This window comes from Corvus brachyrhynchos, unplaced genomic scaffold (assembly GCF_000691975.1).
Source record: "Corvus brachyrhynchos isolate BGI_N302 unplaced genomic scaffold, ASM69197v1 scaffold14, whole genome shotgun sequence".
In the NCBI taxonomy this organism is placed as follows: Eukaryota; Metazoa; Chordata; class Aves; order Passeriformes; family Corvidae; genus Corvus; species Corvus brachyrhynchos.
The window spans coordinates 16389059-16405234 of record NW_008239110.1 but is presented as its reverse complement, the minus strand read 5'-3'; the positions used below and the strand labels follow the sequence as shown (position 1 = coordinate 16405234).

At 37.1% G+C, this 16176-nt stretch overlaps 1 protein-coding gene across 3 annotated transcripts in view; it reads right to left on the bottom strand.

Annotated features, from left to right (window-relative positions):
* The window catches only part of LAMA2 (laminin subunit alpha 2), a 263456-nt gene that overhangs the window by 128465 nt on the left and 118815 nt on the right, over positions 1-16176 (bottom strand). For all 3 annotated transcript variants that reach the window (XM_017739565.1, XM_017739567.1, XM_017739566.1), the window contains exons 16-18: positions 15072-15199; positions 9645-9731; positions 3342-3553 (exon numbers count right to left, since the gene is read on the bottom strand). In XM_017739565.1, coding sequence (XP_017595054.1) covers positions 3342-3553; positions 9645-9731; positions 15072-15199 — 427 coding nt within the window. The remainder of the gene's footprint in view (positions 1-3341; positions 3554-9644; positions 9732-15071; positions 15200-16176) is intronic.

Here is a 16176-nt window from a genome sequence, read left to right as displayed (position 1 = left end):
GTGAGACAAGGCAGCTATATTTTTCCTATATATAGATTACTACAATAGAACCTACCTCATTACTTCATTGGACTTGCTAATTTACAATTTCCACTTATAAATTAAAAGGATTGGTGTGCAATTTTTCTCCCTGCTTTTGAGGTGTTACGAAAAAGTTGCTTCTTTCAATGAAAGCAACTTTAAGACTTGTGATTCTGTTCATGGCAAATGAATGTTTCTCAAATGTTTGCAAAAATTCTGGAATAAGTAACAAAAATGTTCTGGTTCTGCTGTTCATACCAGTCATGTAACACCTTCAGAGATTTTGATCTTCTGTTTTGCAATATATTTTCAAAAAGTGAAAATTAAAAGACCTTTCTGCTGTAATTAACATTGCTTATCTTTTCCTTTCACTCTCAGCTTTCAATACTAAACAGACCTATAATTTACCTCTTTCGTCTTGTACACAGACCTCTTCACCCTGATGTTCATGTTTTAAAACTGCTGACACTCCAAACCATACAAGGTGATAAGTATCACATACATGTATGTTTTGAGTATATATCTAATTAAAATGGTCAGTGGGGAAAGATGATGCCAAAGCTCAGACTCAACAAACTACAATCCTCCATGCAAATTAAAAATATTTCACCAATCTTTTTATACAGACCTCAAAACCCAAGCTCAGTCTGATTTGAATTTTTTATGCTTATCAGGCATATGAGAACACAAGAATCAAAAAGAAAACTTATACTGATTTTATGAATAGATGAGTTTGTCCTATTTATATTACATGTTAAAGCAAGTAGCACTCCATGGTGCCTTAACTCAGTCACAGATGACTGAGTGCAATGCAGTGGTAAGAGAGAATTTGGAATATCAGGATTTTGATTGTTTTTCATGGCTCTGGCAGTACGTACATACAGAAGAAACATACAGTCAGGGATATTAATCTAATAAACTGTTACTCAATCTGATAAATTGCATTTATCTCACCTAGAGCTTTCCCATTCATTCACCTCTACTGGGAAAATTAGCTCTTGTCCAAACCTCCAAATGGTTGTTATAATACAATGCAGCCTGTTGGAGAAATTTGTCTTACTTTCTTCCAAAATGACACTGGTCAAGATCCTTCATTCTCTCTAGATTGCTATAAATATTTATGAGCTTGTATTTATGATCAAGCCCCACACTTATTCTCCTATAACAGTAGTACCTATAAACTGAAACACAGGCAAACTTGAATATTTGCTTTAATTCATGTCGTGACACTGACCTCTATTATCATCAGCTCAACCTCCAGGTATTTGCTTCGGCACATGGAGCTGTTTCACTCCAAAAAACAATCTACTAGAATCAAATCAAATAAGGACATTTGCTTGTTGTTTTTAGATTTATGGTTTTGTTAAGATACACCAAAAAAATTCAGAGATGCTATGATGATATAAAGCTGTACTGTCATTTGAAATGGTTAATGCACACAACAGCACTGTACTGAGAAAGAGTAAAAACCATTTCAAACAATAATTTGAAAGCAAATTCATGCTTTGCAATACTCTTGGATTTGGCTTTTTAATAAGGAACAAAATTGAAAACAACAAAGTAAAGGCACAGTCCCTCTGATATTGTAGCTGCAGGGCAAACTTCATAGAAGTCTGCAAAGGAAATAAAAAGTCATACACAGAGAAGAAAACCCACATGAAAGGCAGAGAGTCGATGAATACAAGGTAACTGCAAGCACAAGGATATGAATACATTAGGGGGCTCTTCTTTCAATGATATTAACAAAAAAAGCAAAGCTTGTAATTCAACATTAAGCATGTATTTATTTTTAATATATTTTTTAGATTGTATGTTTTGCAAACGCTCCTCATATAAAATCTCTTTCCCATGGACCTGTCACTGCTGTGGAAATGGTCAAAGCAGCAGCCCTCTCGATGACTCAATAATGGTGACAAGCTCCTGGAAGCTATGATTTTTGAAATACACTTCTTCTTAAATCACTTTACACACTTAACATTCTAACTTATATTACATCATTCATCATGAACTGTTAACTTATGGAGAGAATATATATGATTGTCCAAATTTTTTCAGGCATTGTGTAAAGTAGGTACAGAAAGCACTTACACACGTGTTTGTATTCATGGTTATCTATGACTTTGTGTACATCAGTGTTTATCGCCCTTAGCTGAGAAACTTGGTGATGTTCTGCATCTCATTGGCTCCCACACACTCTCAGGAGGTCCAACACAACCTAGTATTTTCACTTTTAGACTTCAAATCACTAATAGGGCAAATTCTGGAAATGGATGCCACTGCCTCAGACTTCTCTGCTCACAGCACATACTGCAGACATGGTCCCCATGTTCCTACACACAGAGCAATAAGACAGTACCCCAGCTCTCTTACTTGCACAATTTTATGCTGCTATAACACCTTTGCACTCAGTGGAGTTACTCTTGTGTTTATTATAAAGGACCAAACAGGAATAAATCCTTGTGACAGTGAAATAAAATGCTCGGCTCTTTCAGGACGGTTTGTGACCTGTTTTATTCCACTTCTCAGAATGGCAAGGAAGGGTACATGAGGAATGTTTTTTAAGTTAAAAGCACTTGTTCTGCATTCTGAAATGTGCCAGCAATGGCTCAGAGAGAGCCACTGACTCCTACAGCAAGAAAAGCTCCTGTTCCTACCAAATCTTTCATCTCCACTGAATAATTTTTTGCAATCACTATGGGGAAGTACATGCTGGGGCTGATATTTGAATAACATGCCACCACTCAGCTGAGAATTGGTAGCTTGCTGCAGTGCCAGGTATTTTCCTCCAGAGCACTTTAGAAAAATCATCTAGTGCTTTAGGAGATTTTAGGGTCTGATTTGCAGGTCGGAGAATTTTGACCTGTAAGCAGCAGCACCTCCCAACCCTTACTGAGGTAATATAAGTGGGAAACAGGTTACAAATGCTGCCAGAGCTGGACCCTGAAACCGAAACATCGCTCCCTCCTTTCAATCTCACAAGTGAACAGGATTTTTCTGGGTAGCTTATAGCATTTTTTAGTGAATAGTTTTCATTTATTTGTATTTATTTTTGTAGATCTGACATTTAGTATAACCTTTTGCACCCATGCAATGCTCAGTGTTTTTCCATGTCTGCTTCACCTAGAGCTTTTTAAATAAGTTTTTCTTTCTATTTACTTTAACGCCTCCTTTCCAGATGCAGATGCACAGTGTCATTATTAGAGCTGTAAGTACGCTGTATCATTCTCTTGCTCACACATACAGAGGCACAGTCTTCCTCTCAGGAACAAAGTTATAGATAGATCAATACTGTCAGGAGCTGTAAAAAGTTCGTGACTTACGTTGACAGTTCCTTGCATGAAGAGCATCGCCAAAATACCCATCAGCACACCTCTCACAATATTGGCCTGTTGTACCTGGCTTACATATCAGACAAGCACCAGACAAGCTGTCACAGCTGCCAGGAACAGAGAAGTCAAGGTTGTCATTACACTGGCATGGCTGGCACGATCCCCCTGGTATTAGAGGTTGTCCAAAATAGCCTTCTGCACACCTAAGGTAAAAGACATCATCAGTTAGGGCCTTTAAATAATCCTCTCATGAGAAATATTTAATTCTGTTGCCTCCCTAATCACCAAAAAAGATTTGATCTTCTCTCAAGTGTGTCTTATGCATCTTTTTTCTTTCTCTCTCCTTCTCTTTTTTAACATTGTAGACACAGTACCAGCTGAAATCCTGCCAGTTCTGCTAGTAATTAGACTTCAGTAGGCAAAAAATCTTGTCACTGCACTGAAGGTGAGACAAAGCATAGCAAGAAATCTTAGTGACACTCTAGAGGAAGGGGGGTTGGACACGTGACCTTGAAAGGTCCCTTCCCAAACCCAAACTACTCTATACCTCTATGTTAGATATACTTTGTGTTTCAGCACATTATGTATACATGTGCTGTACTCAATCACCAGCAAGCCTGATTATTTTTTTCCCTCTACCTTTAAAACTTCTTTAGTTTAGAAAAACACCTTTAGAATGTAATACAGACATAAATTTGTTTACCTAACAAGATCCGCCCCCCCAATTTAAACTTCCCCTGATCTACTACATGGTCAAATTTGCTTAATTAATGGATTGCTAATCTCTGTGTAAATGTGGGTAACAAAAAGATTGCTCATTATCACAGGAACTATGTTGTTGTGTACTCTACCTTTTATATTTTAAGAGAATTGTTTGAAAGTATCACATTCTTATCCACCTTGCCCACCTGCAATTTTCTGTGAGCACAGTGTAAAACAGGTTAGTGAATCTGACCTAACATGAGTCTGTATTAAAAGCAAATTTCTACTCATCTCACAGCCTATTTCCTATTTATATTCTGGTCTGCTTTCCCTTTCTGTTACATTTGCTCACACTTCATAGTAAGAGCAGCTTGTAGATAGCGAAGAAAAAGAAAAGAAAAATTGCACAGTTCTAGCTAATGAATTTATTCATGCACACCTCAGATGAACTCCAATTAGTATTAAGAAAACAGAAAGTACATAAAGCACATTGCACAAACTAATTTTTCCTACTATTTCAAAGTCATCTTGAATTCAGTTTTAATGTACACAGATACTCTCTCTGTTTTCTAGTAGTACTGGATGGCATGGTTGCGGAAAGATTTTGTGTATCATCCTAATACAGAAATGCAGAGTTCCACTACGCCTTCACTCTTGTCCCTTTGTGTGCCTCAAGTTCATCCTTTTCCTTGCTTCCAGAATATCACATAGAGCTTTTAACTGGACCCTAAGCAAATCTGTCTAAACATGTACTAAATATTATTAAATATCTTCAGCAAAGATTACAAAGATTGTAAAAACTGGGTAACTGAGAGCAGGGAGGAAAAAATAATGGGAACTAATTGAACAGTTTTCTGTAATTTTGCACAAAATAGGATTTTTTTCAATCCTCTGAAAATATTCACGATGCAGACCATAGATGAATAATATATATAAATAGTCCAGTGGTTTGGTGCATGTAAGCACTCAAGACCATGAGTAAAATTTCCACAATCTAGCCCACTCCTGTAGCACAGTCATATCTCAAAATTACCTCCTCATAGCAACAAGACATCAAAATCTTGTCATTAGAATAATTCAGGTATTTTATTTTCAGAACCTGTCATAAACGTAGCAATTTATTTTATTTTCTGCAAAGGAAGAGATAAGTTTTTCCTTGATGGAGGATATCTCAGCAACCACAGAAGACTAATTTTCAGCTTAATTTTGCAAAAAAAAATTGGCTTTTTTTCAGTTATGAGATCTCAATTACAAAGGCCAGGACTGTATCTTAACATGTAACAATTAACAGCCATGTTATCAAAACTGGAGAGTATTTGGATAATTTATGCAGTTATCTTACTTTACCTAAACCAGATTACATCTGAAGTTAACCCACGCTTTGCTAATTTACTACTGGTGTGATTGTCATAAATCTGTATCTCTTGGTCCTACTAATCTATTTAACTTCACTTAATGCGTGTTTGTTTTCCTCTTTCATTTAGGGGTTAGTTCTGTATTTAACAGCATTCACAGAAACTTACCAAGCAGTTCACAGAAAGAATACTCCAATGATTTGTGTGAAATGCACTGCTAGTAATCTCCTTCTATTAATAGCAGGAGACCTCAATAATTCTTTGTATCCTCATCAGTTTAGACTTTGATAATTAAAATTAGAAAAACCCACTACCATCACATAGCCATAGTCTACTTATGCACATAAATAATCTTGAATCCAACTGAAGATGATTCTGAAAGTGGGGGTAAAGCAGTTAAAGCTTAAAAGACAACGGTGTACATGTATCTATGTAAATTCTTCCTCTTTTTCTCCCACTTCTCCTGAAGTTGCAGGGAAGGATTAAAAAAATCAACTTTCCTTAATTCCATCTTTATTCCCTTAAGGACATTCCTACTTCAGCTTCTTTTCTCAGGTTCAAAGCACTATGTGTTTGGCAAGGTTTAGATTAAAAAACACCAATAAGTATGTGGCATGGAAAATTACTTTTATGCATTACAAAAAACACATGTATAAATAAATGACTGCTAACTACAGCATAACACCTCTGAGATTAAAAAATAAACAAAAATAGGAGTAAAAAGCAGTGATAAAAAAGATTGTGTCCGTATTTTCTACTCTCAAATGCAGGTGTCTGTGACTGACATCGGTTTTATATAGTATAAATGGAGCCAAATACAAGGCTACTACTTAAATATATGTGCATGAATGTCTACAGGGCCTGGTCAGTATGGAGTTAATATTCCTCACAGCAGTCTGCATGGTGCTTTGTATATACACATATATGCACAGAAACACAGGCCTATTTTATACATTTCTTTGTATTTACTGGAAAAAAGAGCCCTTGAGACAGAGCTAGTTAAGCCTGCAAATCCAAACACTTTAAAGTCTGGAAATACTATTTTTGCGGAGTCTTTGAAATTTATGTGCCTTCAACCTGTGCACAGAATCAGACAAAAGCCCTGTGGAGAAATGGCTTGTGAGCACTCAGTGAGGTATCTTAACTCAGGTGCACAGCACAGATGCTACTGTTGTGTGACCAACTATAAATCTTGCATTTTCTAATGTCAGAATGCCTACCTTTGCAAGCTGCAAAAAATCCTGCGTAACACATTTGTTGTATCAAATCTCCTGAAATGTTTGACCCTTTTCCCATCAGTACTGCAACACAGACTTGCTGCTCTGGCACTAGTGGAAGAATTTTATTTGCTACAGTGAGCAGCAGTTTGAAGCCACGGTACTCATGAGAGTCTGTGGCTGGTGGCACTCTGTGCTAGACTTGAAGAGTGGGGGAGGTGGGGGGAAGAAAGGACATGGGTCAGCTCACCCTTCTCCTCACACATGAGGGACACTGACCCTCCTTGCAGGAGGAAAAGGTCACTGGAACCATGTACATAAATCATGGAGTGCTACAGGAAAAGCCAGACTCACATATTTTGTTTCTTTTCCCTTGCAAGACTGTATGAGGAAAATGTATGTCATCATCCTATAAATGTGCTGGGCTAAAATGACAACCTTTTGTCATTCTCATACATCCTTTCTATGAAGTTAAAAGAATGTCCATCCTTCCTCATATGCCTTCAGAAAAGTGAGCAGTGAGCAAAGGAAAAAACATCTAATTTGTTTGGGAAAAACATAAAATGGGAAAGCTGGGCTCTCTATACAATTATAGATCTGTGATAACTCCCAACACGGTTTATATATGCAATTATTTTGATGGTGTTATGAGCTGGACTCCTCAGAATATTAAGCAATTATGGCACCATCTTCCTGAGAGTTCCAGTGAGAGAAGTAGCAATTTTTTTTGACGTTTTACAAATCAGACATATATATGTATCTCCCTAGGGGACAGAGGATATATTTTAAGTCCAAATAAGTACAGTGCTGTGCACCCTCACTTCATGATACTTAGTATGTCATGATAATTTAGCATTGTTCAGCTAATGAATCATGTGGCTCAGATCACTTGTCACTGCGTAGTTGCTAAAATGAAAGAGAATTTCATGTAAACTCTCTCGGCAATTATACAACCACTACTAATAGCAAAAGGCAACATGCTTTCTCCTGATCATTATTATTGACAGCTGCAGACATTTCAGAACAACCTGTTACAATTAAAAGCAAATAGTTCTGTGAGCTTTGGAATTAATAGCCTAATTTCCAATGGATTTATATCTCATGGTTACAAGGCTAAGGGCTGATTATTTGCTGCAGGATGTTGCTATTCAGCAGGGAGTAATCCCTCAGGCTACAATAGTACTTTTTCCTTGCCCTGTGAAAGTTTTCTTACGGGCAGAACATTTAGTAACCTCTCTTGTTCTATCTGTTTAATCAGGTGTGAGTTCACACAGTATTCTCCCCCTTAGCTATGACATGTCCTGATTTATTAACCTCTATTCAGCCACTCCTTTTCATAAAACCTTCAGGAACAATTATCTTTGAGACCTCCTACCTTCTGCCAAATTCGGTTGAAATTGACCTATAAGTGCAGATGACTTAGCAGGCAGCCAGAGAGGCATGCACAAAAAGATCACAGTAGCCTCATTTCCTTAGGAGATCAGGCTAAAATTCAATTCAGCCATTTATTCAGACTCTGTCCTACTGCATCTACAGCCTGTGCTCCACTCAGAAACAGCACTTGTTGCTAATGGAAGCTGTCAATGACCCTGCATTGACAAACTGCCACCAAAGTGCTCTTGATGTGATTTATTCCTGCCGTCATTAACTTCACAGCCCACTAGCTGAAAGAAGGTGATGACTTCCCAGACAGACAGGAAAAGACAGGCAGAAATAGCAGCAGCAGGAGCAGACTCAGTGATGATGGGTGGAAACAGGTGATAGCCTGCACTCTCACTTCAGGACAGATATAGCACAACAGAGGATTTAAAAGGAAGTAGTTGTAAATTGGAAAGATGGGAATATAGGGAGATCCACAGAGTGTTGTCAGGTTTCTACTTTTCTGGTTGTCTCTTACTCTTGGTTTATTCCTAATTCTCCTCATCCCAGCCTGAATATTTTACATCTTCATTCAGAAGCCTTACCTTTTTTTATGGTTTGCCTTGAAAAATCTGTCAAGCAGCTCATGGAAGTGCCAAACGGCAAAAGCCTACTAGGAAACAGAAGGGCCATGTTTTCATGACCCTTAACTGTCTAGCCAGGTGTTACACAGTTATCTGGCTTCTCCGGCCCCTATTAAAAAGGTGTCATTGGCAGGGTCACAGGGGACTGAGATCATGGAGACAAAGCCAATACTGATTCATCATGACCTCTGAACAACTAGCAGCGGTCCCCTGGCACACTAACTGCTCTTGAAATCTGTTCCAGCCATGTGAAATCCCAAGGGACTAAAGGCATGCAGACATAGTGGTGATATCCCTTGCCTATGTGGTCTTACCTCCTGTGGAAGGGGGTTCCTGGGAGCTTAGCACTAGCACTCACACTTGCTCTCTGTTTCATTAAAATTCTCCACTTGATCCTTTCAGCATAGTGCCTTTGTAAAGCTAGCAATAAGTGTAGGAAATATATATTGAACTTTTCTATGTATTTGGTAAAGAAGAATTATCTTCTTTTGTCATTAAAGCCTAGCTTGTTCTACTCGCTAAATAAAGACTGCAACAGCAAATGAGAAGCAACAAAAATGTAAAATACTACTTTAAAAAATAATTAAAATCTATAAATAACTTATTAGAAGAGCTGTATTTTCACTGCATATTAAGTTCTCTAAGTGAAGCATCAGTATTTACTGCATATTTGAATCACTATGCTCTAAACATTCAAATGACAAAGGAGACAAAAGGTTTATAAAAATCTCAGAAGAGTGACAGAAAAGCTAGGTGAAACTTTTTTAACAAAGACTCTAACTTATCAGCAAATGTTTCTTGGAAACCTTACATTTTACCATAAAACAATAAAACAAGCAAAAGAGAAATACAAATTCATGGATCCAATATCAGAGGAAAATGCACAGGAATTTTTTCAGTGAGTTTCAGACCAGGAATGGGGATGAGAAGGGGAGGTAATAAAAAGGTAGAACAGTTCCATGTGATCAATACTTTTGTTTCAGGTCTCATATGACTAAAAGCATGGTACCTGCTCACCTTTCACAGCGTGGTCCCACGTAGCCAGCTGGGCACTCATCGCATATTAATCCACGATGTTGGTCAAAATGACATGTTGGGCTGAAGCTGTATTGTTGATATTGAGAAAGAAGAGGGACAAGGAAGGAACATAAAGAAAAGATAGTTAGGAGCATAGCTCTCTTCCCACTTCAGAGATTGTTAATTAGCAAAACAGTGCCCAGGAAAAGTGATTCTGGTCTACGACATGGGGCTTAAGTTCGACTCCAGCAAACTGAATTTGGAATGACTCTGCTATTTCTGCCACACTGAATATAGAGCAGTGGATGGCAGCATCCCAATAGCCTGTTATTACAGGACTTGAGCCTGCCAGCGAGTGGTCTGGATACCATTAAAAAGGCAGGAATGTACAGCTGTTTGTTTGTGCCCCCGAGGGCCTGGCAAAACAGTCTGTGCCATAATGTGGCCCCTATATAAATCTTTCTGAAGGACAACCGATTAAAAGCTCAGCTAACTTTGTGTATAGTCAGCTGTGAAAGGAGTGCAGTGAACAAGAAAGGGGAGGGGCAAAATGGGAAATATCTGGTACAGCTTTCCAGAGAGTGTATTTGAGTTTAATCAAGTGCCAATGACCTCAAGCAACAGGCCACACAGGCACGTTGAAGTTTAAGAATAGTTTGCAGACCAGAAAGCTTTACCTCTTTGCTATGCTCTAATTATTTTGGGCTGGTTCAGGGTTTTTTTATCTTTTTTTATAAATAAGGATACATTAGCCATTTGCAAGCTCCACCTCTCAATGCCCGTGTTTAACTCTGAACTGTGCTCCTTCACTGTTAGCATTTTGCTTTCCATAATCTCTCTCCCTTAACACACTTTTCTGAAGAAATGTCCTGACACAATAAAAGATACTACACAGAAGTAGAGGCAATCTGTTCTTTTGTAATTCTGTAATGATTACTAGAGACAGAGACATATGAGCATCTTTATAAAGCCTCATCCAAATAATGGTAATCAATTCTGGTCAACCAAATAGAAAAATAGAAAAAGGAAAAAAAAGAAGAAATTAAAAGAATGTGAGTAGGTGCACAGTGGGGTAAGTATTTAAAGGGGGAAAACAAAGCACCTATCTGAAAAAAGATACTAAATTATCCTTTGTAACCTAGGAAAAGAGAATTTCAGAAGCAATAGAATTGCTCCAACAAAGACATCAGAAGGAAGGTATATTCAAGGTAAGAGTTCATGCTACAGTAATAACAAATAGACATAATCCAATCTTGGATATTGTCCTGGGTTGCAGTGTATTCTACTACCATCCCCATCAGCTGTTGAAATCAGGTGGGGCAGTGTTTCCTTGCCTCCTCCCCCCAGACTATCTTTCTGTTAATGGCCCATCATTGTCCTGCCGCCTGACTCAGAGATAACTCCCTCCAGACTATCTTCTGTTAATGAGCCTAATCAACACTTTGCCTCATGACTCATTACCCCATTGTGAGATGCTCCACCCAGAGGGAGGAACCAAGCATCCCATCGTGGATATAATCTGAGGCTGAACACCAGAGACATGGGCTTCCCACTGGATTTCCAGAGGACAGGAGCTACACAGCCACTACTGGACTTCCTGAGGAAGAGCAGACCCTTTTACTACAGTATCACTGCTTCAGAGGACTGCAGCCACCATTCTACCAGACTGCTACCACCACCCTGCCTAACAGGGTGTCAGGTTGTACCTTGACTCTGTCAGTTTGACAGTGTTTTCTTTTACCTTTTTTTCCCCTTTTCTTTAATTTCCATTAAATTGTTATTCTGACTTGGTGCCTCCCACTGGTTTGTTTTCAAACTAGTACAGATATATTAAAGCAGGATATAGTATGACAGTTTCTGGAAAGTAATAGGCCCAGGGAGGACAGAAAAGCTTAATTAGCATCACTTAATGTGATTAGCTGCTGGTGACTAGACCTCACATCTCAGGAGTCATCCATCCTGTGATCTGTCCTCAGTTATTCTTTTTTCTGTGCTATCCCACAAATATAAGAGATCAGTAAGAAAAATGTGCGAAGGTCAGGTCCAATAAAAATAGACAGGTGTTGGGATTTTTCTCTTTCCCATAAGGATTGCGTTTGTGTCATTTTGCAATGTCATTTACTTAATAATAGATTCACAAATGGATGAAGAGTTGGAGAAACAATAATTGTTCATTCTATTCTTTAATAGCAATGAAAGCACACATTATCATTGAATATAATCAGCAGCACCTGACTTAGTTCAAGTAAGTTCCTGCTCGTCAGTCCCAACCTCGCTCTTTCCAAGAGCTTCATGGGAAACTCTGTAGAGATGCTATCACAGCTCATTATAACATTGTACAAAACTGACTGTACCAAGGTTCCACCAAGAGCTCCCAATTTAACTGCATAAATTTAAAATATAATAATGATAATAATTATAGTGATGATAATGATGATAATAATAATGATAATGATAATGTACTTATTATTACTAAGCAATAATGATGAATAGCAGAATTTCCATGTTTTAAGGGTTGTGCTTAGACCTTCCTTCCTTGATTCTTTCTCTGACTTAACAGTTTGACCATATTTCAACACTAAACATTAATATATTGAGAAATTCCCATTGGATGCTGTAAAGGAAATAATGATAGCCAGCTGAGAAAAGAGGAGTTTATCTTCCTGATTACTGAGAATCTCATTACTCTCTAGTGCTAAATACTAATGAACTGTGAGTATTGATTTGTCAAAACAAGCTTCAAAAAACTGTAGTCCCCCTCTTGATTTATCATCACTCTTTACAGTTTTCATACATGGTAACAACACTAATACCAGTCAGGACACAGGGTAAGTATGAATACACAGGATGGGTATGTATGGGATAAGTCTATGCTGGGAGACAGGGATTCCTAAATGCTTCCTAGTATGTTATAGGAAACATCTCCTGAGAATATGTTTGTGATTTAATTCTCCAAGAAAATACTAAAATTCTGAGACCAAACCAAATTCTTAGTTCACCTGCTATGAGATTACTCCTGACCTTCCCAGGCTGAGTGAGAGATCTATCTCCCATTTCCAGGGATAAAGCATTCCTGTCAGAGCCTTCATTACCCATAATAAATTTATGGCAACGTCAAGAGAAGAGCAATAATTATTCCAAACATCTATATTTGTTAGAAATTATGGAAAAATACCCAAACAGTTCCTTTGAAACTGCTTGAGTTTTAAATGTTAGAATGTTAGAACAGTTTCTACAAGTGGTACGTTAACAAGAAGACATCGGACAAAGAAGTCAAGTGTTCATTGCATAGACCATTTATAACATGGGTATTGATCTTATCTGCATCACACAAGCACATATATGGAGATACATGCAAAAAGAAGAGACTACAACCCAGGATGTAGAAAACAAGCTTAGACAACTTAATTTTAGTTTCCTGATTTGGCCAAGTGCTCTTTTCTGACATATGGCAAGCCATTTATGACTCGTGCTTCAGAAAGCACATGATTGGCTTCAGTGACCGCATATGGAAACTCCTGCCATTAGGAAACAAGAAAGGGAATTAGCAGCAGCTAAATCCACTGAAGTCAACTAAAGAACAACACAATCACCACATCATTTCTACAATGGTCAGAACAGCTCTCCACTTTATGTGGCATTGCAAAGAAAAAGAGCCAAGTGCTGTGAGAACAGTGAAGGGAGCCACTGTAAACATTATAAAGAAATGAGACACTGTTATAAAATACAAAACCTATTTTTTAATAGAAACACATCTCACAGGCTCATTACATGGACAATATTCTCTCTGCAGCAGGAACTAAGTATTAAGCTTAGAAACCTAAATGTCCTGTCGTGTAATGTAAGGAATTAAATACTTTAGGAATTAAAATCTATACACAGCTATTTATAATAATTTGTACATGCAATTAGTCACTCGCTCAGTTACTCAGAAAGAACATGACACACTACATCTGTACAGTGACATGAACTTGGTAGAAGTTTATTTTTCACATGAAGGAATCTGAATTGTTTGCAAATATTATCCCTAGCATAAAAAAAATCACTAGCAGCTAAGTAAGAAAGCAAAAGAAGTACTTTAACAGCATACAGGTAACATATAAAATCTTTAAAATCTCTTTTTTCCTCATAAACAAATTTAGTAATTGGTCTAGAACTGTCACGTCATGAGAGCTTGACCCTTACAACGCGTTCTGCAAAGCTAAACTTTGACTCACACAGTTTCACAGTTCAAAGAACATTTATATTGTGTATTTGTTCTATACCTGTATTTTTCAAAAAAATTAAATATTAAAAAGGGGACTGCTAACTTCAGAAAAGGAAATTAAAGTGCCCAGAACTATGATGACTACATAATGGAGGTCTCCAGGCATTTTGCCAATCATAACCTAAATTCAATCTATTTGACTTGGATTGTTGCAGATCTACGCAAGACTGAAATGTGATAGTGTTTTCCCTTCTTTGTCAGCACAGTGTTCCCAAAGAAAAGAAAGATAATTATGGATGCAAGGAAATACCAAGTAATGAGAATGTCAGAAGAACCATGCCTGAACAGCAGATATAATAAACCCATATATATATCTAATAAAACCAACTGAAGAGCTGTGTTAACAGGAAGGTAGGTTCCCATTCTACAGTCCCCTGGAACTTCTGCTCATAAGTGTTTAGACTATTCCTGCTCTGATCAGTGCAATTTTAATAGGATGCAATACCATAGACGAGATTCAGAACAGTTTTATCCAGGTACATCATGTAAAATGCTTTTGGTACTATTATTTTCCAGGTACTGCCTGTGGCAAAACCAACGAAAAAATGTTCATGCCACTTGGTCTATTAAGTTAAGTGATGGAGTAGCATAGACAAGCTTTTGTAATGAAGGAAACTTCGGTTCTTAGATCAGAATTTTGAATAACTTTTCACTTGTATTTTTATTTAATAAAATAAATTAACAGTATTTTTTCTGAGATATGCTGACAAAATATTTTCACTGCAAGATCTAAGGATGAATTTAAATTCCAAACAAATCACAGAATGTAGACTGAAAGAAAAGGAAAAGTAAAAGCAGAAAAAGCCCACAGAAAAAGCAGAAAAAGTCAAATTGGAAATTCAGCTTTAAATTCAGTTTTAAAACTAGAAACTACTACTCTTAAGGAGGACAGAAAAGCAAATGCTAGTTATTAATTTGAAAAGCATTCATCCATATTCTGTGTTGTTTTTTCTAGCTTAGTGTCATCCAGCTTTTGTCTTCATTTGCCTGTCAGTGGAATTAAGCACTCTGCCCAATTGTAAAAATAAAAGTTTATATTGCAGAATATATCATTTGATTGGAAGAAAAAAAATCTCCAGCATACTTGTAAAAATATAAATTAAGAAATTATGCAATTTACTAAGCAAAAAAGTGGAATATGCAATAAATATACAACTTACTTGTTAGAAGGTATATTTAGGGGGCAAGCACACAACTGACAGTCTTCAGCTGTCCCTTTAGTTGCATCACCATAGAAGCCAGGCAGGCATCTATCACAGTATGAACCACCCGTGTTGTGTCTGCAGTCCTAAACAGAAGATTTAAAGTACAAATTGACAATTAGACAATTTGCATATGGAAAAAGGTTTGCAACATTTATTCTTATTTTCTGCTGCTTGTTGAGAAACAGTTCTACAGGTTAGCAGTCACAATCACTGCTTCATATGCTCTTGTGGGTAACTTTTTTTTAATGTAAAACAAAAAGAATATTTAACAGAAAACCTTTAAATTTACCCCACACAACAGTTGTATTATTGTTTTAGCTTGCTTAAAGAAAACCAACTTTCAAAGCATTTGCAGTTTAGCATTGCAGTCTTGCAACAGGCGTATTTTGTGACAAACTGTTTTTAGATGTTGATTCCAAAACTACAGACCAGACTATATAATTTATAAAAATGAATTATTACATTTGACATGTAAGTGCATTAGTTCATTTTACAAGGTATGTGGCTAGCAGTATTTGTAAACAGTATCAAAGCCTGAATTAATTAATGCTTATTTGCTAGAATAGAATCTTGCCTCTATTTCGAGAGCAGAAGCAAGGACAAGTATACTGTGTATAGGGTGCTTTCCAACAGTTTGTGTTCATTCGTGTGACTGCATAATAGGAGAAAAATTAAACTGAGCATATGAAACATGGAGTATAAAAATGGCAGTACTAGATTTGAATTTTTGTATATAGCTTTTGGCTGATCTCAAATTAAACAATCTTTTAGCAGAATGGAAATTGGTCGTGTGAGAAAAGGCTTCCCATGATGACTTGTAAGAACCAAGTTTTAAAGAGTAATTACCCTTCCTATTCTTCCCTCTCACCATATAGGACTTAGAAATTCTAAATAATTTCACAGAATCCATAATAGATTCAGAAAATTACTTTTCTGCCTTAATCTGTTTCCTTTCTTCCCCCCACATTATTAGCATACCACACTATTCCTTTCACTTCTATTTACCACAAGATACCCAAGTGTAGCCCTTTCACAATGAAAAAACAGAGAAAGTAGCAGG